At 45.8% G+C, this 23958-nt stretch overlaps 1 protein-coding gene across 3 annotated transcripts in view; it reads left to right on the top strand.

The window, feature by feature from the left end:
- The window catches only part of KIDINS220 (kinase D interacting substrate 220), a 1022767-nt gene that overhangs the window by 404856 nt on the left and 593953 nt on the right, over positions 1-23958 (top strand). For all 3 annotated transcript variants that reach the window (XM_078647833.1, XM_078647835.1, XM_078647834.1), the window contains exons 15-16: positions 19233-19398; positions 21815-21966. In XM_078647833.1, coding sequence (XP_078503959.1) covers positions 19233-19398; positions 21815-21966 — 318 coding nt within the window. The remainder of the gene's footprint in view (positions 1-19232; positions 19399-21814; positions 21967-23958) is intronic.

Raw genomic sequence — 23958 nt, forward strand, 5'->3', positions numbered from 1 at the left:
TTGCAACGTTTGACACCTTGGCAGTATCTACAGGCAGAGGTCGCCCGTCGGGCGGACATTCAATTTGGATAGGAACTCACCTGGGAATCCAAGCAACTAAACTCCAAACAAACTCCCCGGATATCCAATGTATCTTAATAGAACCCCCAAGCCAACCCCTAGTAGCAATAATAAACACCTACTCGAGGCCATCTAGGAACGGCCAGGAATCAGCTACATTTACAGCACTGAATTCTTTCATCCAAGGGCTAGACTCCTCTATCCCAATAATCCTTGGAGGGGATTTTAACTGCCAATTTGAACCTCTGGGTAGTCTTGAACTGGGTGACCAAGACGAGGTAGATGCATTATGGCATATCCCGGACCCGAATATTGCCCCTGTCAGGGCATGGACACCACTTGTGCTCCAAATAAAATGTTTCTCCCTTGCAACATCCCTGCGGGCGTGCAATGGGAGATTGGACCCTGACCGCCCAGCAATGGCAACTTTTAATCGGGCAAACAAAACAACCATCATTGACTATTTAATGGTGGATGCTAAAAATTGGGACAAGCTAAAAGAATTCAGGGTTATTCAAAGACAGGACAGCGATCACAATGCCCTGGTAGTAACTTTTAAACCAGGGTCATTTGGATTGACCACCTCTGATCGCATACCGGCCACGATAACACTTCCTCTCACGCTGACCAACAACAGAAGGAGGGTTAAGTGGCCCCACCTTGTAGATTCAACCTCGAAGCTTGCCAAAATCTACCAACTCGCTATTCCCTTTATAGAGCAGATGGGTGACTCGCCTGGTTGGCAACAGGCACTAGATACGCACAAACAGCTAGTTGAGGTACTAGGGAATGTGTTTTACCCCGTTAGTAGAATTAAGAAGCATGTCCCAAAAACACACCCCTGGTTTAATGATGCATGCAGGAACTCAAAAAAGGAGCTCCTTGCGGCAATTAAGGCAAAGGACAGAGCGAATATTAGGGCAGCCAGACTGTTCTACAAAAAGGAGCTGATCAGGGGCAAAAGAGAGTGGGAAGAAGAGAGGTGGGAAGAACTCAGAGGTGCCCTTGTGACTAAAGATGCCAAACTATTCTGGGCATTAGTAAATTCCGATGCTAATAATGGTGGGGGGATCCCTCTACCAAATATCCCCCCCCTCAGTGTGGGAGGCGCATTTCTCTGCACTCTACACTAGCCCTGTGACCGGCTACAGTGACTATTTAGATAGGTCTGGGACAGTAGAGTTAGATGGTCCCTCCTGGATTTCTCCTGCCCAAGACCCCCCCCACGAGTGTCGACTGGGGGGGGGCCTCGGGCATGGGACACCGGATAGACCATAGGGACACCGAGGCGAGGATGGCCCCGAGAAATGGTGAGAGTATCTCAGCTAAGGAGGTGGAGACTGCAATTATTAGACAACTCCCTAACAAAGCGCCAGGCCTCGATAGGGTACCGGGTGACCTTTTCCGTTCTCAGCCAAAGATCTGGGCCCCGTACCTAACTGTATTGTTTAATGCAGTCCTACTGGGGGCAAAAATACCTGACACCTGGGCGGGGGCCGAGATCGTCCCCATTTTTAAGAAGGGGAGCCCTTTGGATCCGGCAAATTATAGACCAATCAGTCTCCTGGATACTACCCAGAAACTGATGGGCCGGATACTCCTGGATAGAATATTGGGATGGGCGGAGGAGTATGAAGTAATGACTACCCTCCAGGCCGGCTTTAGATCAGGGATCTCGACCACGGACCAACTCTTTAGGCTGCAGGTCCTTTTCTGGAAGACCGTAAGTGTCGAGGGTGGCAGCCTCTACCTGGTCTTCGTTGACCTGCGGGCCGCTTTTGACCTTGTGCCGAGGGAGAGTTTATGGAGGGTCCTAAAAGACCTTGGCCTTCCCCCCTACCTATTGAAGGTCTTGAAGCGGTTTCATGAAGGGAACTATGCCCGGGTGAGGTGCGGGAAGAATGGGGAACTATCTGCACGTTTCCCTGTAACCAGAGGTGTACGCCAGGGCTGCGCCCTGGCTCCTACGCTCTTTAGTCTTTATATAAATGGCCTGGTGGGGGAACTAGATAGAGTCAGGGATAGCGATGCCCCTTGGTTGGCGTCAGGTCGGGTGCCTGCTCTGATGTTCGCAGACGACACCCTACTGTTGTCGCGAACATCAACAGGCATCCAGCGGGTTCTGAACGGTTTTGTTTCATTCTGCGCCTCGCGGGGACTCGAGATTAATTTAGAGAAAACAAAATTTATGATCTTTGGTCCCCCGAAACGCCCTAGCCCTACATTAAATGGCACCCCGCTCGAAAGGGTGAGAACCTTTGTATACCTGGGGGTCACTTTGACTGAGGACTTTGGTTGGGGCCCCCAGGTAGCCAAATCCACCCTAAAGCTCTCACAGATACTAGGAGGCATAGGTAAGTTTCAGCGGACAACGCAATTTAAGCCAGTCTCCCCAGCGCTCGAAATCTATAGTGTTCAAGCTAGACCTGCTGTAACCTACGCTGCAGAACTTTGGGGACATTCGAGCATAGCAAGCCTTCTCAGGGTTGAACGGGCCTTTTTGAGGAATCTGATTGGTTTACCTCAAAGCACCCCGCTCATACCCTTGAGATTTGATCTAGGTGTGGAGCCCATCTCTGAACTATTAGCGGCCCGACCCCTCTTGTACTGGAGAAGGCTCTGGACAGTACCTGAGCTGGCGGACTACAGAGTGGAGTTCGCTGCTGTCTGGGGGTCGTTGAAGAGTAAGAAAATACCCTGATTGCTCCACATCAAAACTATTGCCTATAGAATAGGAATGCCCCAAATCTGGGAGACTCCGGCGGAGAGTTGTCCAGTGGTGCGGAGAACTGAGCTGCTGGCCTCTTTGAGGCACCACAACCTAAGTTTGATGCACGGTTTGCCAAGTATGGGCAGGTAGTCTTCGGAATTTTTGCAGGTAAAACTTGTGCCCAGAAGAGAGGAATTTCTGGATCTAATAAAACCTCTGCCTGCAAGAAAACTATATACACAACTAAGGCACGGTTGCCTGCCACTTGGGACACTAACCTGCAAATGGACAGGTCAAGAGGAGGGAATCTGCCCTGTCTGCAATAATAGTAAAGAAGACATTGCCCATGTTTTGTTTTTTTGCCCTGCTTATAGCGCAATCCGGAGAGCTTGGCTGGTACCACTATGTAGAAATTTGGGACTAAAACATTGTGCTCAAGCCATCAGAATTTTAAAATATGATACATCCCCCCTCATCGTGTTTTCGGTCTCCCGCTTTTTGTACGGTATGTGGCGTAGAAGGTCCACTCTGATAAATTGTGTCTAATTTTAATGTTGGCCATTCATTGCTGATAACTGATTGTTTAATAACGTTTTAGCTGCTGGTTCTTAATTATTTATGTATTTTATTGTATGTACATATTTTATCTGTGCTTTTATGGTCGTTGACCGAAATAAAGTTATCGAGCAAGTAAGCAAACTTCTCAGCCCCACAGCTCCGGCCCCCGGGGTCCGATCGGGACGGCGAAAACGATTTCAGGATCACCGGTGGTTGATCCGCACAAAGATGTCAACTGGAAACAGGATAAGTGACAGGATATATTCGGGAGGTTACGAGGGTCTCGGGAGCCCCTTGCTCACACGGCCATCTTGGTTGCACGCGAAGCTCCCCCCCCCCCCATCAACTTATTCTTGAGTGCTTTTGAAAATCCCTGGGATATTATTAGCATCCCTTCATTGTAAAATGATTGTAGCATGCGCGAAGGTACATGTTACTTCTTTTTTGCGATCAAATTAAGTATTTGATTTCCTTGTTAAACGCACATAAAAAAAGGATATGTTTAATTATTATACCAACTTCAATTCAGTGTGCTCTCCTCTTAAATCTTTTCTCCAACCTCATGATTACCATAGTAAAAAAAGCAATCTTATAGTAGAAATCTGTACTGCACCTATAGAGCTTCCTATGTACTTTCCTGCCCTTTTTAAATGCTGTCTCTTTATATTGTTACTTGAAAACATGACATTGACTTTATTCAGATCTGATAATGTGAGTTTCTTGTTTTCTTTCATCGTAATTTTAAACTTGATCAATTCTTAAAAGATCTGTTGAGACTGGCACCTATTTTGTTATGGGTTAAACTATGGTCTGTACCAGAGTTAAAGTTCATGCGCAATACAGTGGAGGTTTGTTTGAAACTAAATAGCGCACACTCTATTCCCGGGTTCAACTGTGTTAAAAAGTCACTCCAAGACCTTTATGGGTAAATAGAGCCGAAATGAATTCCTCTTCCCAGACAGAGGTCAAGTCAAAGTACTTGGAATTAAGAGATAATATAAGGATGGAGATAGCAATTAACATGGTAACAGTCCAGCACTATTCCTTGTGTGCTACATGTAACGGTATGCAACCCTACCTTTTTGGATTGAAGCCCTGCAACATAAATGGTACCTACTATGGCTGCAAGTTAACATGATTTATTTTTTAGGGACTTTTCAAGTCATGGGATCCTGGTTCTCCTCACAGTCAAACTGCACCTGTGATGGGACATCATGTCAAACCACTTGTCATATTATGTTATTCTGTCCACGCTAGTTCTTACAGATTTCGTTTCTTGGGCCCTGTGCTTAGAGGGAAATCTTTTAAATCATATAAGGAGGGTTTGCATTTTCTCCAGTGTCTTGACTCACCTGTAATTTGCACTGCAGTTTTACATTCTATTGTTCAAGTCTTAATGTTAAGGAAAAGATGCATGTTAGGATTTTTTTTTAACTGTATTTAATTAGGCCCTGAGGTAATGTAAATAAAATATGTTACGATTTTTAAATCCTTGCTATCCAGTCTTTGCACAAGGACTTTGAATAAGCAGCCACATGGGCATCGCTGCACACATTCGCCAGACACTGCTGCCTGGATTCCCAGGTTTGCAGAGAAGGCCTGTTTGGTCACTCTGTTTAGCAGGATTTTCTGTTCTAAACCTTTCCGCAGTCCCTCCTTCGGGGATTGTGTTGCTTGGGTATCTGTTCATAGGTAAGAAATCTGCGGCTAGATGTCTCTATCAGATGGCCAAGTTACTTACCTTCGGTAACTCCTTATTTGGTTGAGACATGATCAAGCTACAGATTCCTTACCGACTCACCCATCCTCCCCACACTGCCGAATTGTTTTTAGTGTTAGGGATGTTCTCCCTCAGGGTCCTAGCTGTTCATTTTTTAACACACCATGGTCAGTCACTTCAAGGGTTTGCGCTTTTGGTGTGGAAAGTCGTGAAAAGTACTGACACCAGCACGCTGGAGTTGCGGTTATATTGATGATGCGGATGTCACCACGACGACGATCACGACATCTAGATAATATAGCCTAAAATTGGGAATGGCTAGATCGCTATCTTGACCGTCAAGCTGTATTTTAGATAGCTTTATTTAAGGTCTTTGTCTTTTCAATATATATTGGATAGCAAATACGTTGAGGTGGTTAAAAAAAGAAATTGTTGAGTTTATTAGGTACTTCCGAAAATAGAAATAATATTAACAGCAGAATATAGATCTTGACCAGGACAAGTCGACCAGAAATCGTTAAAGGATTTTCTTTTCCACCTCTCACATGTCATTCTTTTATTCACCATTTTAATGTAGTTCTGTTCGTATGAATCCTTACATTGGGAGGTGACATATATACCAAAGTATGTAATCTGATATTACATATCGTAATTGGTTCATAAATTAAAGTGTAACTGTTATTAGACTAACATCCGTTTTGCTATCATTGATTTTATAACCAGTAATTTGAGAAAGTTGGTACCGTTGCTCATATTTATTTATTTATAAAGTTTTATATAGCGCGAACATGATCCCGAAAGATATCAGAGCGCTTCACAATTAAGGATGGTCAGGTAGGCGCCCAATACAAATCAAAGTGAAATAGTTACAAGCACTATTTGATGTGCACAATTTGAAGACGATTGGGTATGAAGTAAAGTGCAAGCATGCACATATGCTTACTTGATGTTTTCATAGTCCACTCAAATACAAAATCAGGTCATCAGCAAATCATTTCAGTATTGTCCTTCTATGTATGTGTGTTAAAACCTGGTTTTCCTTGGAAAGTTTCATCGCTCGGCGTTCAAAACATGAAGCTAAAATGGGAAAAGTGTATAATTAGCATTTTACAGAAAGGTAGATCCGTAGTCCCTGGTTTCCAATGAGTTATTTTTTATAAAAATTAAATTAAAAAAACTTACAACTGTTGCTTTGTAGAATGAGTCCGGTATGGGGCCCTTCTTTCAAAATATAATCATATTGAGGACAAAGTATATCTTTCACTGTCTATAAAATTCTACCAGCAGATTATCATTGCCACATCCTATCCATTTTTGGGAGTAGATAAAAAAAACAGCTTTTAAAAATGGGTTGAATAAGTATAAAGATATGCTAAAATTAAATTGTGGGAATTGGCAATTGCTCCAAATAGTCTAGGACTTTGTTTCAAGGAACTGCACCATCATTTTAATAAAGTGACATAAAGGTTAAAACAACTTACCTATATCATTCTGGTCTCATGGTAATTGTTTGGTAATAGAGTTTTTAATCTATCTGATGCCATTAAGTTTATAAGAAGCCTTAGCAGCCTAGGCTAATATTAATGTGTTTGTTTTGTCTGTAAGTATGTTAACTTCCTGTCCTACTATTTATTACCTGTTATTTCATGTAGAAGTGTTGTAATGTTTGACATTAATCTTCCCACTTCATCTGATCGCAATTGGATCCCTTATTTATAATTAGGAGATGGTCAGTTCAACACAGGATTGCATTGATTATTGACGTGATGTAGGATTAACAGATCTTCAAGGATCGAATAAAACTGTATTCATGCTTAATCCTAGAAATCATTTTGTCAGTCCTAGACTGAAATTGTTGGTTATCTTACTGGGATGAATCTAAAGTAGTGGTTTGAAGAAAATGAAAGTCCCCTCCGATAATAAAAGACTCCAAAATAATTCATTAAGTATATACTTAGCTGTTGCAGAGAATGGGGATCGTTTCAATTGGTCCGCAGTAGCTAATAAATGATTATTTAGTGGCTTTGATCCAATGACCCTCATGATCTGGCTCGGAGTATAGGATTTCACATTGAATAGAGTGGTTTAAAAGAACGCCCCTCCTCCCTGCCCCCAAGCAGTTTCCGCTGTCAACAAAATATTTACTTCCTCCATTTGAGAAGTCCAAATCTTAGATTTGTTTTACGTAAAATAAGTCTCCTCGAGAACAATAATATCACGTTTCAGATCTTTAAACCATCAAATAATGACATATTTGGGGATATTATTGACACCATTAATGTTACATGAAATAATCTTCAACATTACTTATGAAAATTGCTGATAAACTGGGCTGCATGAAGAAAAGACCTGCTGTCAACTCTTTTTATTCATGAACGCTCTATATAATGCAAATCCAACACAAGCATACCCCACTGTGCTATCCCTCCCCATGCTATCTTATAGGGCCCTACCACAATAGCTATTCTAAGGTGATGGGGCACCATTGATTAGTACCTCAGTTCTTCTTATCTGCAGTGTGCCATCATAAATACATGCATTATGGGACTCATTCCTTGCTTTTTATCTCGGAGATCACTTTAAAACACAGCAACGTCGCCATACTTCAGAACCTGATTTGACAAACTTGGGTTGTCCATAACCAAAAGTCTGCTTTCCAAGCTGTAATGTCTTAATCTTGTTAAATTTAGTTAAGATATTATTCACAGGTCTACTGTATTCACCTCTCATAATCTTATCATAGAGACTGAAAAATGGCGTGTTGCCTGATCTAATTCAGTTCTGTATTCACAACTTGTATACTGCCACAAACCATAGAGCTTTTAGAGCATGGCTTTCTTCTTTGTTTTCTCAGGTAGCCTCTTCCCAACCCAGTAACCTAACATGTGTGGTTCAACAGTTCCTACATTTGCTGTTGTTCCTGCTTTGAAATAGCATCTCGCTGAACACATCCCCAACTTCTCTGCAACATTGGGAAGCTGGTTCAATGACACAAAAGCTAAAATCAAATGTTATGTTATAAAGACTTATAAAGCGCATAGCTTCCCCGGAAACAGTTCTAACCTTATACCAAGGTGATACAAAACAGAAAAGACCTATGCTGCAAAGGTCTTCAGTACCTTTCTAAAACAAAGGTGGTTCTGAATATTCTGTAGATAAAAAGGCAGGTTATTCCATAAAGCTGGAGCCATCTCTCCGAAAGAGACCTCCGATTCGGAATCATTTTGTAGAAGGTGTAAGAGCCAAATTCAGGATGGCAGGGTGGAGGGCCCTAGCAGGTATGTAGACTTTCACCAGGGATGCCAAGCTAGGTCCTCCTAGTTTGTTCATAATCCAATGAACTACGCACACGTCTTTAATCTGAATATGTTTCTCTATCGGAAGCCAATGAAGTTTACAAAGCAGCTTAGAGACAGAGCAAAATTTAGGCAGGTGAAAAAGTAAATTTACAGCTGCATTCTAAACAATCTGCAGCCAATTTTGTACTAAGCTGATGGTATTCAGATAAAGAATTTCACAATAGTCAAGTTGCGAGATGATTAGAGACCGTATAATAATTTGTCGAACCTGGGGACGAAAAAGCCTATAGTCGATTTAAGGCTTCTGAGAGTGCCAAAACGTGGTCCCGACAGAGCCTTGACTTGTGACTCAAACGATAGTGCATCATTAAGCCAGACACCCACATTTATTACTGCAAAAAATCTACCCTCAGGAAGCTGCAGAGTTTACAACATGCTGCAGCTCGATTGGTTTTGCAACTCCCCAGAAGGTCATCTGCATCTGCAGCCCTGAATTCACTTCATTGGATGCCATTACACAAAAGAATTTTCTTCAAACTGCTTCTTACAGTTCATAAGACCATGCAAAATACAGGACCCCGCTATTTTGTAAACCGCTTCAAGCGCTACAATCCTTCGCGCTGCCTGAGATCTTCTGGGACTAACCTTGTCCAAATCCCCAGATTTAAATATAAGACCAGAGGAGGAAAGTCCTTTAATGTTCTGGCAGCTAAAGCCTGGAACACCTTGCCCATTGACCTCAGAGTCATCAATAATGAGAACAACTTCAGGAAACTCCTTAAGACATGGGTCTACAAACTCTCCGATTCCTCTGTCCTGGCTGCTATCTAGTTCCATTTTTTTATTTCACCACGTATTCCAGTTATTCCTCCGTAACTTGCTTAGCGCCATGATGCTCCCCTGGGAGCGAACGTTCGCGCTTTACAAATACCCACAAATATCAAATAAATATCAACAAATTTCGGCTTGGGAGGAGAGCCTAACACCCTTAGCTAACAGTGGTCATCTCAGACCTGAGATTGCTTCCCTAGCAGAAGAATTTCCGTTTTATTGGCACTCAACTTCAGACAGTTAGAATGCATCCAATTAGCAATTGCAGCCATACAATTCTTGAAGTTAACAACACCCTCCATAGATCCCACAGACAGAGACGAGTATCATCTGCGTAGGATACCAAAGACATCCCAAAAGATATTAACACATCTGCCAGTGGCCTAACGTAGCTGTTAAAGAGGGTGGAGCTCAGGGATGAACCTTGAGGGATGCTGTGCTCTAAAGTTATTTTCAAAGATGAAACGGGGGATATCGCTTGAAGTGCAGTCGAGACACCGTCATCCGCAGCTGGACGCAAAGCCTCAGGCAATGTAAGCAGAGCGGATTCCGTACTGTAGGAGGATCTAGACCAATTCTGCAAGGAGTGTAACAATTGGTTCTTTTCTACGAAGGCCTCCATTAAATATGTTCCTCGTTATTTTAGAATGAATCTGAAGTAGGCAAGTGTCAGGTCATTCAAGAATAAATCAGATTTCTGGAAGTAGCTTGTGATACCCCTGGCCAAGTTTGCCCATGCCGAGTTACCAGTCGCAACGCAGGAATACTCAGAGTTCCCACTCGGCCATTAATCCGCATTAGGTTGAAAGAAGCACAACATTCACATCAATGTCATGTGCTTGAATATTTATCTCAAATTATATTTTATACTTATTTTCCATTCTCCTAATATCAATTGTATCCATCTGGCACAATCAAAACATCACTATACACAAAAAAACATAAAGAGTTAAACAATACAGGTCACAACCCTAATTGACATAAAACAATAGAAATTCTAAAATGCTTTTTACGCTGAACATTCTTGAGTTGTTGCCAGTAGATCCAAGATAACTCACTTCAATGAATTGTCCTACCCCTTGTACACACATGGGGTTAGATAGCCAATTCATTGTTCCCACACTCAGAGTTATCCAACGAAATAGAGATTTAATAGTTCCTTTTTAAATGGATAGATCCTTTTCAGAATCAGAACCAGTAGTTATATGTTTGAGGTGGTACTTCCGATAGCTCCCCATCGAAAAAACTCATTTCAACCTCATACAGTGTAGGCGTATGTAAAAATTATTTTAGGAGGTCATCATCAGTGCAAAGGAAAAAAAAACTAGTTCAGTCTGGATAAAAAAAGGAAACTATATTTTGTATAAGAAACAGCATTAAATTCTGCATTATAAAAACGCCCACTCCAAAAATCACCTGTGTGCAGACCCAAAGAAAGCTTGTACTCTTGGGGGATTAGACTTATTTGCGCATGTCAGATTTACAGCCCGTACGATAGTACCTACAGTGGGACAGTAGATGGTAAACCATTTCAGCCCAAGGGTGTGTACAAACAGTCCACCTTAGATTTATTGAAAAGAGTGTGGACCAAACAATTAATTGAATATATATTACATTAAACACCCTTTGTGAATTACTCCTGTAGTTTAGGTGAACCAGCTCACTAGAGCTGGACCGTATGTGTCCACAAGTTGTGTGACCGACTGTCGCACGGCCGTCTCTGTCTCAACAGTAAACCGGGGTAAAGTTTTTCTTATCTGAAAACAGTCATTATTATACACTGTGTGAGTTATCTCCCACATGGGGCCGGAGTAGAAGGGGGAAAGATAAAACATCACTTACTTATGAGCCAGCCTTCCTTATGGATATTTACATGGCCTGCCGGAGTGTTCCTCGGGTTGATGGACAAATAACCAGAATGTCTGTCTATATACTTTAGTATTCCCTTACCCAATCGCGTTAAACCCATGAAAAAGAAGACAAATTTACCTTTTTGTTAACTGTGTTAATAATTATACTGACAACTACAATTTGGTGTAAAAAGATTTGTTTAGCTGTATTGCATCAGTTGTAAGCCAGGTAGGCGCAGCAGTTTTTTAATGTATTCAAGAAACTTCAGGGAGTCAATTTATTATGGAAAACAGCACTGATGCTCCAACTGTTCAAGTTCTTTATTGACGTTTAGACAGTTGTCTTTAAAACAATAAATACATACAATACAAGATTAAAATGTAACTTACCTCCACTATTCCCCTCGCTCATATGACACCCCTCCCCCCCCCAACATTTATTCTGGGGTCCATATCTAAGCCTACTCACAGAACCCCACAATGTCCTCTATGAACATCAGGACTAAGGTGCCTATGCAGCCCTATTTTCAACTTCTATCACTCATTCCATAGGGTACAAAATCAACGAGCCTAGCATATCTGAAATCAGCACCTACTGGGTTAGCATCTTTTTTTTCACTTAGAAATGTTCACACCGGTGGTCTTTAATATCTCAGTAGGACCAGTTATGGGGCAGGTTTCATAGTGTCTCTTGCCCACACCCAAACCTTTTGCAGCATGTACAGTGGTGATGGGTTTAGGACAATTTTGAGAAATCTGTCTTCTGAACCACATGCAGGAGGAAGTTGAGAACTAGAATTTCTCTTGTGGTTCTTGCATCAGTTTTCAATCATGATAAACATTCCCTATTGAGTTATATGGCCCACTGTGCTGGATGAAAAGCAATCAGTCCTTTTGTAAATCTCTCAAATCTGCCCGTGGTATTTTCTTTGTGTCTTGATGTACACTTGCTGTCTTACACAAGCTGGTAGTTTGGCAGCAGCACCTTTGTTCTTTGGATACTTATGTATATATGTTGGGCTTTCTAATGATGACGACCTAAATAGGAAACAAAATTCAAAATGTTATTTACACCTTCCTGGAAATCATATCCCTGTATCCTGTTATTCTTTTTTTTTCACAACAAATTTTATTGGTAGGATCAGGCAAGAAATACGCGTGGCTCCCCACAGTCAGGAGAACACCACCAAGCATCATGTTACAATCGCAGCACAGGACCAAGCGTCCAACCAAGCAGTCAAGAAAAGACAAATATAAAGGAACATCACTATGCCTTCCCCCACCCTTATAAACCCCAACTACCCACTCCTCCCAACTCCACCCCTGTGTCCCACCCTACCCCCTTGCACGCGTGTAGAAATCGCCGTTGTGTCTCATCATGATATAAGATTCGTAGCATAATGCAAGAACTTGCCAAGAACATAATTCTAGAGATCTTCCTCCAGTTCCGCTGGAGGGTCAAGTGTCAGCCCCCTATACTCAGCCCACCTCTTCCATATCTTGAAATGTTTGCGAGGGCAACCCCGTGCTTCGAAAATCAGTCGTTCCAGGCCCATGCAAAAGTCCAGTCCGGCCTTCCAAGCACACAGGGGGGGGGCCCTCACATCCTTCCAAGCCCGGGCCAGGTCCCTTTTGGCCATCACCAGTCCCAGGAGCAGCAAATGTCGTTTATATATGTTTGCACCAACCCCCTCTAAGATGTGGAGTAGACCCAGGCGATGGGTGCGGGGAAGAGTCCAACGCAGTACCTCCGACAGGCAGCCCCATACACCCCTCCAGAAACCAACCAGCCTCGGGCACGACCATAATGTATGGAGCAAACCGCCCACTGTATTCCCGCAGCGCAAACATTCCGGGGACCCAATCAAGCCAGCCTTCCACAGTCGTTCACGGGTGAAGTAGGCCCTATGGAGAATTTTGAATTGGATTAGTCTAAGCCGTATAGCAATGGCTGCTCCCTTAGGGGACTCCAGAGCCTCCCTCCAGTCATCTTCGTCAAGGGGGCCAACATCAGCTTCCCAAATCGCCTTTAACGGAAGAAGGGTGGAGGAGCAATGAGTGACCAAAGTCTGATAGATGCGGGAGACTTTCTTATCTCCCAGATCGCCCATAAAGACTTTTGCCTCAATGGGACTAAACTCGGGAAGTGAATCCAAGTTGGCAATACTGGGCATCAGTGCGTGTCGAAGTTGTAAATACCGAAAAAATTGGGACTGGGGCATATTGAACTCAACGCTAAGTGCCTGAAAGGACTTGAGCGTCGTTCCGGACATCACATTTCCCAGTTGCGAGATCCCAATCGCATCCCAGCCGTCAAATCCTGATAAGGCCGACAACTCGGGTAACAGGCCATTGTGCCATAGCGGCGTCTCTGCGGTCAGGCGACCCCACCAGCCCATGCGGCGCAAGGCCTGCCTCCATATGGCAAAAACGAGGCACGTGACCCTCGGCAGACCCCGCCGCAAGCGGGCCGAGTAAAGGACCATGTGGAGCGTGTTGTCGCCCATCAACGAGCGTTCCAGGGCATAGGCCGGATCCCCTCTGTCGCCATACCACCAATCGTTCAGGATAAGCAGATGAGCGGCCTGGTAATAGGATAACATGTCCGGGGTGGCCAGGCCGCCGCAATAAGTGGACAGGAAGCACGTACGTAGTGCCACTCTGGCCGTCCCCCCAGCCCATAGAAAGCGGCCCAAGATCGAATTGACCTGTCGGAACCATTGGGGTGCAATCGGATAGGGATGATTCTGCAATTGGTAGAGGAGACGCGGGAGTGCCACCATCTTAAAAATGGCGGACCTGCCAAATATAGAGAGGGGCATTCGAGACCAAGTCTTGACATCTGACTGTACTCGATCCCAAACTGGCACTACATTGCGCTCCCAAGCAACGTCCGCCGATCTCGACAGGAACACCCCCAAATATTTCAGGCCATGCGTAGCCACCTGCAGCCCCAGCGTCCAGGGGTCCGTCACGTCGTCTCCATCAAGCACCCAGAAGGTAGATTTACGCAGATTCAAATAGAGACCTGAGACTTCCCCAAAGACTCGCATAATTTCCAGTACACGCGGCCCCGAGCGCTGCAGATCGGTAAGAAAGAAAAGGACATCGTCCGCGTAAAGCGCAATTCTATCCGTTAAGCTGTCGTTCCATACAAACCCCCGCATTTGCGCATCTATACGTACCCAGGCAGCCAGCGGCTCCATAAGTAGAGCAAATAGATAGGGGGAGAGCGGGCATCCCTGTCGAGTCCCTCGACCAATTTGAAATGTCTCCGATACCGCCCCTGCAACCCGCACCGAGGCCATATTGTCCGTCTATAGTAGCCTGATATAGGACAGGAAAACCGGGCCTAGGTTTAGACGGGACAATAGTGCAAACAGGTATTGCCAGCTAACAGAGTCAAAGGCTTTATTAATGTCAGCTAGCAACAGAGCCGCCCGCTCCCCTGTGGCTCCCATGGCGTCAATCGCCGCCTGTGCGCGTCTGATGTTGTGTCGCGTCGCTCCATGAGGCATGAACCCGGCCTGATCCGGATGCACTAGGTCTACTATATGTGGGGACAAACGATTCGCTAGAGCTTTAGCCAGAACTTTAGCCTCAATATTAAGTAATGAGATGGGGCGATATGAGTCGTGCCTCTCCGGGGGTCTACCTGGTTTCTGAAAGACCACGATTTCGGCATGTCTCCAGTCTCGGGGCAGCGTGCCCTGTTCACGCGCAGTCTCAAGCGCGCGGTGATAATGGGGCCCCAGCTGCACATGAAACATTTTAAAGAACTCACTCGGGTAGCCACTCGGGCCAGGGGCTTTCCCGGTATTAAGCTGTCCCAGGGCATCGCCCAGTTCCTCAGCCGTAAGGGGCGCATCTAGGGCCTTCCTAGTTTCCTCAGACACTACCTTGGGGAGCAGGTCCTCAATAAATTTAGTCACCTCGTCAGCTGACAGGCGGTCGCATGGGGCGTATTGGGTAGCAAAGTATGCGGCAAAACTCGCTGCTAGTTCGACTGGATCAGTAAGGACCTCACCATCGGTGGACGTGAGTCCTGGCAGCGCAAGCGGCTGGAGGTGGCGTTGGCAGAGTCTATGAAGCATCGTACATGACTTGTCCCCCCATTGGTATATTCTACTGCGAGTGGCCAGCCACGCCTGTTTAGCCTCATCGAGCAGGACAGATGCATAGGCCTGTTGAGCCTGAAGAAGTAGTCTCAACCCGACGTCATCCCCCCCCGCGCGGTTCTGCTCTTCCAAAGTTTCTACCTGCGCGGCCGCTTCTGCGATCAGTTCCCGCCGCTTCCGACGCGCCGCGGCACACCACGCAATGTCCACTCCACGGATAGTGGGCTTCATGGCCTCCCATACCACCCCGGCATCGATGTCCCCTACGAGATTCTCCCGCCAATATAGGTCTAACGCTTCCCGTAAGTGGGTCACGTAGGCAGGCTGCTGGAGATGCCACGAGGACATCCTCCATCGAAACGGTTGGCGTTGTCGGCGGAGTTCCACCCTAATCGATACCGGGGAATGGTCGGACAGACCCCTAGGCAAGATGTCAGCACTCTTCACTCTACACAAGCAGCCGCTAGGCACAAACACACAGTCCAATCTCGAATAGGAGCCATGCACAGCAGAGACATACGTATATTCACGTGTGGTAGGGTGCATGTGTCTCCAGGTATCCGACCAGCCCAGTCCCTCAGTCATAGCATGCAGTCTGGTGTGGGCGGGGGGGGGGGCAGTGTCAATCACTTCCCGACGCCGCCGGCGGTCCACACTCGCATCCATCACGTCATTCCAATCACCACCAACTATCGCCAGGGATTCGGGGATGTCCTCCCACACTGTGAAAAGTTTCTCAGCTAGGGCCCATTGCAGGGGAGGGGGGGCATAAACACTCCCAAAGACCACAGATTCAGTGCCCACCATGCCCTTGACAAAGATATAGCGACCCTGCGGGTCAACCCACTGTTTTTCATGAACGTATGCCACCCTGCGATGTATCAGAATGGCCACTCCCCTAGATCCCCGGGAAAATCCGGCATGGAACACCTGGTGGTAGCCAAACCTCTGTAGGCCCAGCACTTTCGAGCCCATCATGTGGGTTTCTTGGAGCAAGAAAATGTCAGCACTCTCATTTTTTCCCCATCACAATACTGCACCACGCTTGATCTTGTCAAGCATCCCCCTGACATTCCATGTGATCACCCGCAGAGACGCCTCGGGGAGTCTATGAGTCCTATCAGCCATAATCCAGTGGGACCCATCCAACAGAACGTCCTCGCCATTGCCACTTACTACGCACAGGAAAGAACACTACAGCAAAACACACGTGCAGTCCCACCCTCCCGCCCCAGAACCCCAAGAGAACTCGACGAGCAACTCCCGTCCCACCCCTAACCCCAGAACCAACCATCAACTGAATGTCATCATTGTCTTGATCAAATTGCAGTCCCAACTCAGTGGCCCTGTCTCCAGCCACCCGCACCCCACCACCCCCCACCCTATACCTAAAAAAACCATGAAGTACCTGTCGCGGCATGGGTGACCCCGAGTCCAGAACAGAGAGCCCTGAGCCAGCCATGCCAATGGATCCCAACTCCCCAAGAAACAGTAATCTCATCCCTCCTCCCCCTAAACCTCCCACATTCGTAGGAGAGCAGTAGCCCCTTATGTGTAGTCCCCGAACCCCCACTCACAATTCCCCCTCCCGTTCAGTGATCAGTCGCAAAGCAATCCTGAGGCAGCTATGATGCCACCAGTCCATCGAGCCCCAATTTCCCGTACTCCTGTGGCCAAAACCTGCAGTGACAAGTGTTCAGAGGAGCGCAGAATCATCAGATCTGGCCATTATCCACCTCAGACTGGTCCGATTCGTCGGTCCTACCACTGGCCTGGGCGCCGCTGAGGGAGGCCGACCGCTTGCGTGACCTGGATCGTCGGTTCCTCTTGGGCTTGGTCCGCTCCTGTGACGACCCTCTCGATGGCCCCGGATTCAGCCCCGGCTGGGGATTCGGCCGGACCCTAACCGTCTCGTCGGTCCATTTGAAGAGGTCCTCCGGCGTATCGAAGAACAGTGTACGTGATTGGAAAATCACCCTCAGGCGCGCTGGGTACAACAGAGAGTATTGGAGTTTAAGACCTCGCAGTTTCGCCTTGGCGTCCATGAAGGATTTGCGCTGCTGCTGTACTAGCTTCGTGTAGTCGGGGAAGATCATTATCTTACGATTTTCATAAAGAAGGGATTCCCTGGTTCTCGCTTCTCTTAGAATGACATCCCGGTCATGATAATTCAGCAGTCTAGCAATCACTGCCCTAGGCCGCTCACCCTCCGGTGGCATCTGCGACAGGGCGCGGTGTGCGCGTTCAATAACAAAGCAGGTAGATAAAGCCTCCGGGGGCAGCCAGGTCCCCAGCCACTGCGTGAGAAATTGTTCCATGTTACCCTTCTCACAGCGTTCTGGAAAGCCAATGAAGCGGAGGTTGTTGCGGCGTGCGCGCCCTTCAGCGTCCTCAACGCGAAGCGCCAGGCCTCGTTGCGCCGTCTCCACTGCCGCCATTTTCTTCTTAAGTGTGCCGACATCATCCTCCACAACCGACACCCTGGATTCAGTCTCCGTGATCCGTGCCACAGCATTCCGCAAGTCTTGACGCAAGAGGGTGACATCTGCGCCCACCGCTCCTATTTTGGCATCGAGCATATCCCTTGATTGGGTAATGGCCGCCATTAGTGCCGCGTTGTCCGGCCCTCCTCCTTGTTGCTGGCCCCCACCTGACGACCCAGGGCCCCCACCGGGCCCGGTGAACTTGTCGATCGTCACCTGCTTGGTGGGGCCGCCACCTCCCCTGGTCATGGCTGCAAGTCTCTTGTGTACTGTCTACCACGTATGTGGGGACGTCCGATTAGGGACCCCAAGCCCCTTCGCCAAGTATAGCAGGGGAGGGCCGTGTGAAGGCAGCTGGTCCCTCAGCGGGGCCCGGATAGCTTTATCTGCGGTGAAGCCTTGTGGCCAAGCAAAGTCCAGACAGGCCCCGAGACCAGCACTCCACCCGCTGACAGTCAGAAACCCCCAATCCCCCGTGGGCTGTGTGGCGTCCCTCTCACACCATTTTGTTGGGGCTGACGCTGAAGAGCCCGGGGACCCAGGGGGGGGGGGGGTACTCACGGTTTGTCCTTGGGCACTGGGCCAGCCAAGACGCTCCGAGCTGCTCGCCGTCGTCCAGCCACCGCCGGGGCTTCCAGGGCAGGTGTGCTCCGAGCACCGCAGGGCAGCAGCAGGTGGAGGCGCAGGCTCAATCGATGGGGGTGCGCAAAACTCGAGGCCGCGGCTGCAGCCCGATCACAGGGCCGCCGCAGCGGAGCAGGCAGTGCTACGCCACCAGGAACGCACACCTCTCCCGCAGGTCCCCAGGAGGAGAATCTCCGATCGTCCCTCAGCCCCAGGGCAGCAGAAGTGCAGCGGCGAGTGGCGGGCCAGCCGACCCACCCATAGGCCGTTCAGCCGGGGACCGCCAAAATCGAGGTCCCGGCGCCTCTCCGGAATACCAGGCCGCACTCGTCCGTCCCCCGTCTCCGCGCGTCCAAGCACCAAGGGTCACTGCCGACGGCACCGGAGGATCCTCGGCGCCACCAGGAATGTCCGCCCCACAAGTGAGTGAGCAGTGGGTACGGGGACTAGGATAAATGTGTCGAATGAAGTGCGGGCCGGCGGGAGCTCTAACAAGCTGCGACCGCCATTGCCGCTCGCGTAGCCACGCCCTTGTATCCTGTTATTCTTGACCTGCTGCTCAGCCCCAAGATTTCTCCTTCTTGCTTTATGAAAGCAACTCTCTAATTGCTGCTTGTCTGCATAACTAAAGACTTGAAACGGCACGTGGGACTTAATATGGGCTCAGGTGGAAACATTCAATTCTACTTTTTAAATGTATGTGAGTAAGATCTCGTCTTTCTAGCAGGTATTAATTTAAATAATGAGGAGTCCAACCTTTCTACGGAATATGACTAGGGAATAAAACAATACAGTCAAGTGCTATTTCTCCTTATAATTCCCATAGAATCACCAGCTTCTATGAATACATGTTGGGGAAAATGGTTTGTTTTGTAACTGTTTTTTTTTTGTTTGGATCCCTGAATGCTACATTTTTGTTTAGGGCTTGCCTTCTGTCTTTGAGTCTGTTTAATAATTTAAAATAAATCTTTCCTCACAGCTGCTGTTTACTTTGGAGGCAGGCGGGAAGGTGAAAACTGGAACTGGGCCTGGGTTTTGAGCACCAGACTATCAAGACAAATTGGATACCTCGAACTTCTTCTTAAACTTATGTTTGTAAACCCCCCTGAACTACCGGAGCAGACAACAAAAGCTTTACCAGTCAGGTTAGAGGCAATTCTCAAGAAAATACTTACTTTCCATTTCAATGTGCATGATGAAGTGAATACCTGCATTTTTATCTACCTCTGAGTTAAACAAACTGTGATTCACTAAAACAATGCACTGTATTTAATGCTACACTATGTTGATGCATGTACACGTGGATGGATCTTTATATAACACATAAGTCTTTTCTGTTTTTTTTTAGGTAGTATCCTAATGCTGATAGAGGTCATGAGATCATATTGCACGAGGGAATCTGATCTCAGACTTTCTCATAGGACCCAAACTAACAAGATATCTTGAAATTCACCTCATTATAAGAATTTAATTATGTGCATGTGCGTTGTTCATTACAGTAAATAGAAACAGAACTCAGAAGAAACTATTAGTGGAAAAGATATCAGTCAGTACTTAATTGTTGATAGGGCTTTTCTGTTAAGCAAACCCCAATACAAATGAATATGATAAACATTATTAATATCCCTAATGAATGATGGATCCCTCATGATTCATGTGTGGGCCTGATTATTTTTAGATATATTCTATGGTAAAGCCAACATTCTAATTATAGCTTACATCTTAGCTCCACTGTCATCCTCTTTGTTTTATATGCCTAAGCTCCTCGGACATAGCTTCATAAGCAGATGTGTAGGCAAGTTTGACAAGTAATTGTTTTTATTTTTTGGGCAGATTTTTATTTGCTTAACTGTATTCCTATCTTTTGCTATGATTTGGGGGTGTCATATGTGTGGTGGTCTATTGATCAGTATGACTATAGAACAGTGAATTCTAAAGAAATGTATTCCATATACGGATACATGATCTATGACACTCCACAGTGACATGTTGAGATTGGTGAAAACCAGTTACACTCCTTCCCTGCATTGGATGGTGCTACCGAAGCTTCAGCATTTCCTAATGGAATCAAAAGCACACGATGCTTAAATAGCAAACCACAGTTCCCTGAGTTACCTCTCTGCATCTAGTTGTTGGAACTCTGGAACGAACATGGTGATAAGTTTGATCATTCCCACTGTTTTTTGTGTTTTTCACATTTATAGCTATTTTTTTTATTTTTACTGGTTATTCGTTTCCCTTCTAAACAAGACCAGAACGCTAGGGTGTTTAAACCTGCAGTAAGTGCAAGAACCTTATGTCCAATATTTACTGTCATTATCTCTGTATGTCATGTTTTGGAGCGGGTCACTCATGACTGGCAGAAACACAGTGCTTGCTTTGGGATAACTTCTAAGTCTAAATGCTTTTGGTAAATAAATGTTATAACTCATTGGGCTAGTTTGCATTTGGTTGGAAGGGGTCTTCTGAGTGAGAGGTGGGATCATTCCTTTCCCTTGAGATATTTGGGCTTTCAAAGAAGGTCTTCAAGAGGTTCCACTTCTGAGAAGCACAAACCAAAATGGTTTGTGCTCTGCGTTGATTTAAAATCTTGTTGACATAGACATACATCAAATAGGTAGAAAAGTGGAGGACACATTCTCTGGACCAGGATTAAAGCTATACTACTTTGCAATCCAGAAAACATGCTATGGAAGAGACACAGATGTAAACTGCCTTGTATCTGGTGCATTATAAAGAGCATCTCTATATCAAATTACTCAGCTAGCCTTTTGAGGGTTTTCAAGGCAACCCCTGTCATGTTCTGCAAGGCAATGAATCCAAAATCAGTGGCGAAAGCAATTTCTCCAGCACAATCTACTCTTCATAGACTGACAACACATGAGCTGAAAGAGGCTTTGCCATAGCATCCAGAGTTGGAGCAGGTTTGGTTCTGAGTACTGGGTGATGGGTCAACAACACATAGGAGGCTTTGTTGAATTTGTTTGTGGAACCAAGAGGTCGATGCTGCTGTTATCCACAGCACTTTCTGCTTTGAGATCATGCAGTCTGTTTTCTCTGCCTGCTTCAGTACTTACCCTGCTTCTCTTGGGACTGTGAGTGGTGTAGACTATTTACAAGAATTCCTTCCATCCTCTTTTGTGTGTTTGATGTAACACCCTAAGAAAGCAGAGACACAGGCTGTTGTTTGCTACCCCATGGGGTGCAATGTAAATTATGGCTTAATAGATGAGCCCTAAAAAAGGGCAGAACCAGTCTCGGGTTGCTTGTTTTCCCTTCTGCAGGGAACCTCATCTGGCAGTTCGGAATGGACTGTTACCAGGACGAGCAGGGTCAGTGCTGATTTGCATGTGAGCCTCATTCTATATGACACAGTGGGTAAAAGACGATGGATTGGAATGCTAACCAGACCAATTGCCATTGGTGTAGGCTACTTGTAAGCATTCCTCCCTTCACCTTTAGTGTTTGAATTATTGCAACAAATTATATTTAACTAACAACCAGTGTGTTCTATTTGCATAGGTTTTTATCTTGTTCAACTTTCTGGATCTTTCTTTAAAGGTTTCTGTTTACGGACTACAATAGACTGTCCAGTGTGGGCGGTGAAACGTCAATGGCAGAAATGATTGCAACACTTTCTGATGCGTGTGAAAGAGAGTTTGGCTATTTGGCAACAAGATTATTCCGTGTTTTTAAAACAGAGGAGACACAAGGTACAACCTTTTTTGTTCTTTCTTACAAATCATTTTGTTTCACTTTCTTTTTGCCAATTGAAATCACAGTCTTCACTGTGTCAGTTTGTAAAATGTTGATTAGGGCTCCAGACATCTTTGGGAAACTTAACATATTTCCATACATCTTGGCTTGTTCATAGATCTATTTGTACTGCCAGTCATAAGGATCTGTAATTCCTGGCAGGTCCCGTTTTATACTCATTTTTAGCTTGAGCCTACTAGACAGTGCCTGCTCTGTCTGATGTGAGACATAATGTTGGACTACCGAGGACATACATAGGCTTGGAGCTCACCCATTAGTTACCATTGGCTGCCTTCCTTGTCACTCTCAATTGCCTGTTTATTTGTGTTCCAACTTGTCAGTCTTGTTTGTCCCTTCCATGGAGCCATTAGGTCCCAAAGGTGAAATCTGCTGATTTGTCAATGCTGGTTATTTATGTTTCTATGAGACTCTATGCAAATTCCTGTGCTGGTGTACTTTTTTTTAATCACTCACTTTGCATGAAAGAGGACACTTAAGTATTTACGTTCTTAAGTAATGGCGTTCAAAAACAAAACTATTAAGCTGTCATAGGAATAAGACCTGGGGAATGCGAACACTATATTTTACATTTTCCCCTACATTCGAAGAGTGCATCATGTTGCAGTTTCTATTTGCAAAGCAGTGCAGGCTGATTGTTTTCTATACAAAAGTGATGGTGCCTCACTGTGCTTGGCTGTGTTACTATTTTTATGTAAGTAATCACCTTGATATGGTGCCTTGTCTTAAAGGCTGCGCAAACAACCATTAACATACCAGAAAAGTGTAACAGCCTGCCACAACCTGTAGTCTGCGTTTGTCAGTTCAATGGAGGGCAGCCTCACAACTATAGTTGCAGACCCATCTTTGCTGTTTGGAGCCCTGGGGTGAGAAATGTGTCCCAGCCATGTCATCAGCAGAACAGCTCTGTGTTAAGTGCAGGAGGCAATGTGGGGGCAGGCTCACCACCACCAGAGATAGGACTGTGCTTGCTGGCCTGCTCCCTCTCTTGCAAGGGAGCTGTCTGCGTGCCCCAACACCCGCTCTGCATGTGTGACACTGGTGAGTAGGGAGATTTCTGGATAGGGATTGACCGAGGTGACTGCAGGTTGGCTTGGGAAGATTTTGGAAGCGTGTTTCTTTTTTCACAAGTTAAACACTGGTGACACTTTGGAAAATGGTCTATCATTATTTGAAGCTTTATTTTCAAACACAGAATGTTAAAACCAACTTCACTAAAAGATGTATTGTGAGTTCAGGCATACTACATTTGCTTTTCTACTATCTTCCCTGGCTCAGTTAGGATTATAAGATGTTATAATCAAACTGCCCATTCTGGCCTTTGGGAACAGGTAGCCTTGCAATAGTGAAAAACTAAATTGGCTGTAATTCACTACCAGGACATGCCACACACATCAGGGCATGTCCTACCTTTGACATACAATGCACCCTGCCCATGGGAGTACCCTGGGCCTACCTTAGGGGAGCAGCATTTGGTTTACAGGCCCTGGGCACACATGGTGCACTTGACTAGGGTCTGACAAACAAGCCAATCATGGAGTCACTAATCCATTACAGTAATTTACAATAGGGAACACATGCACTTTGGCACAGCATAGCAGTGGGAAAGTGCCCAAAGCATCTAGACCAGCAAAGCACATAGCAAAAATAAAGGAGGCAACAGCAAAAAATGGAAGGGAGGCCCACACCAATGGTGCCAGACATGCGAAGGGAATGCCTGGACATCCCTGGAGAAACCTATGGATCTCATACATGAGTTCTCATAGCACTTCCTAGACAGTCCGTTGTGTCTAGGCCCTAGCGGCTTGAAAACCTGACAGCATCCCATCTGTCTTGAATAGTCTGGGTAAAAAAAACTAGTAAGTCCTCTGGCACTGTAGGTATTTTCATGCCTAACAATCCAGCCTGCTTCTGCTAGGTTGTGTATTCCA

This window comes from Lissotriton helveticus, chromosome 6 (assembly GCF_964261635.1).
Source record: "Lissotriton helveticus chromosome 6, aLisHel1.1, whole genome shotgun sequence".
Classification (NCBI taxonomy): domain Eukaryota; kingdom Metazoa; phylum Chordata; class Amphibia; order Caudata; family Salamandridae; genus Lissotriton; species Lissotriton helveticus.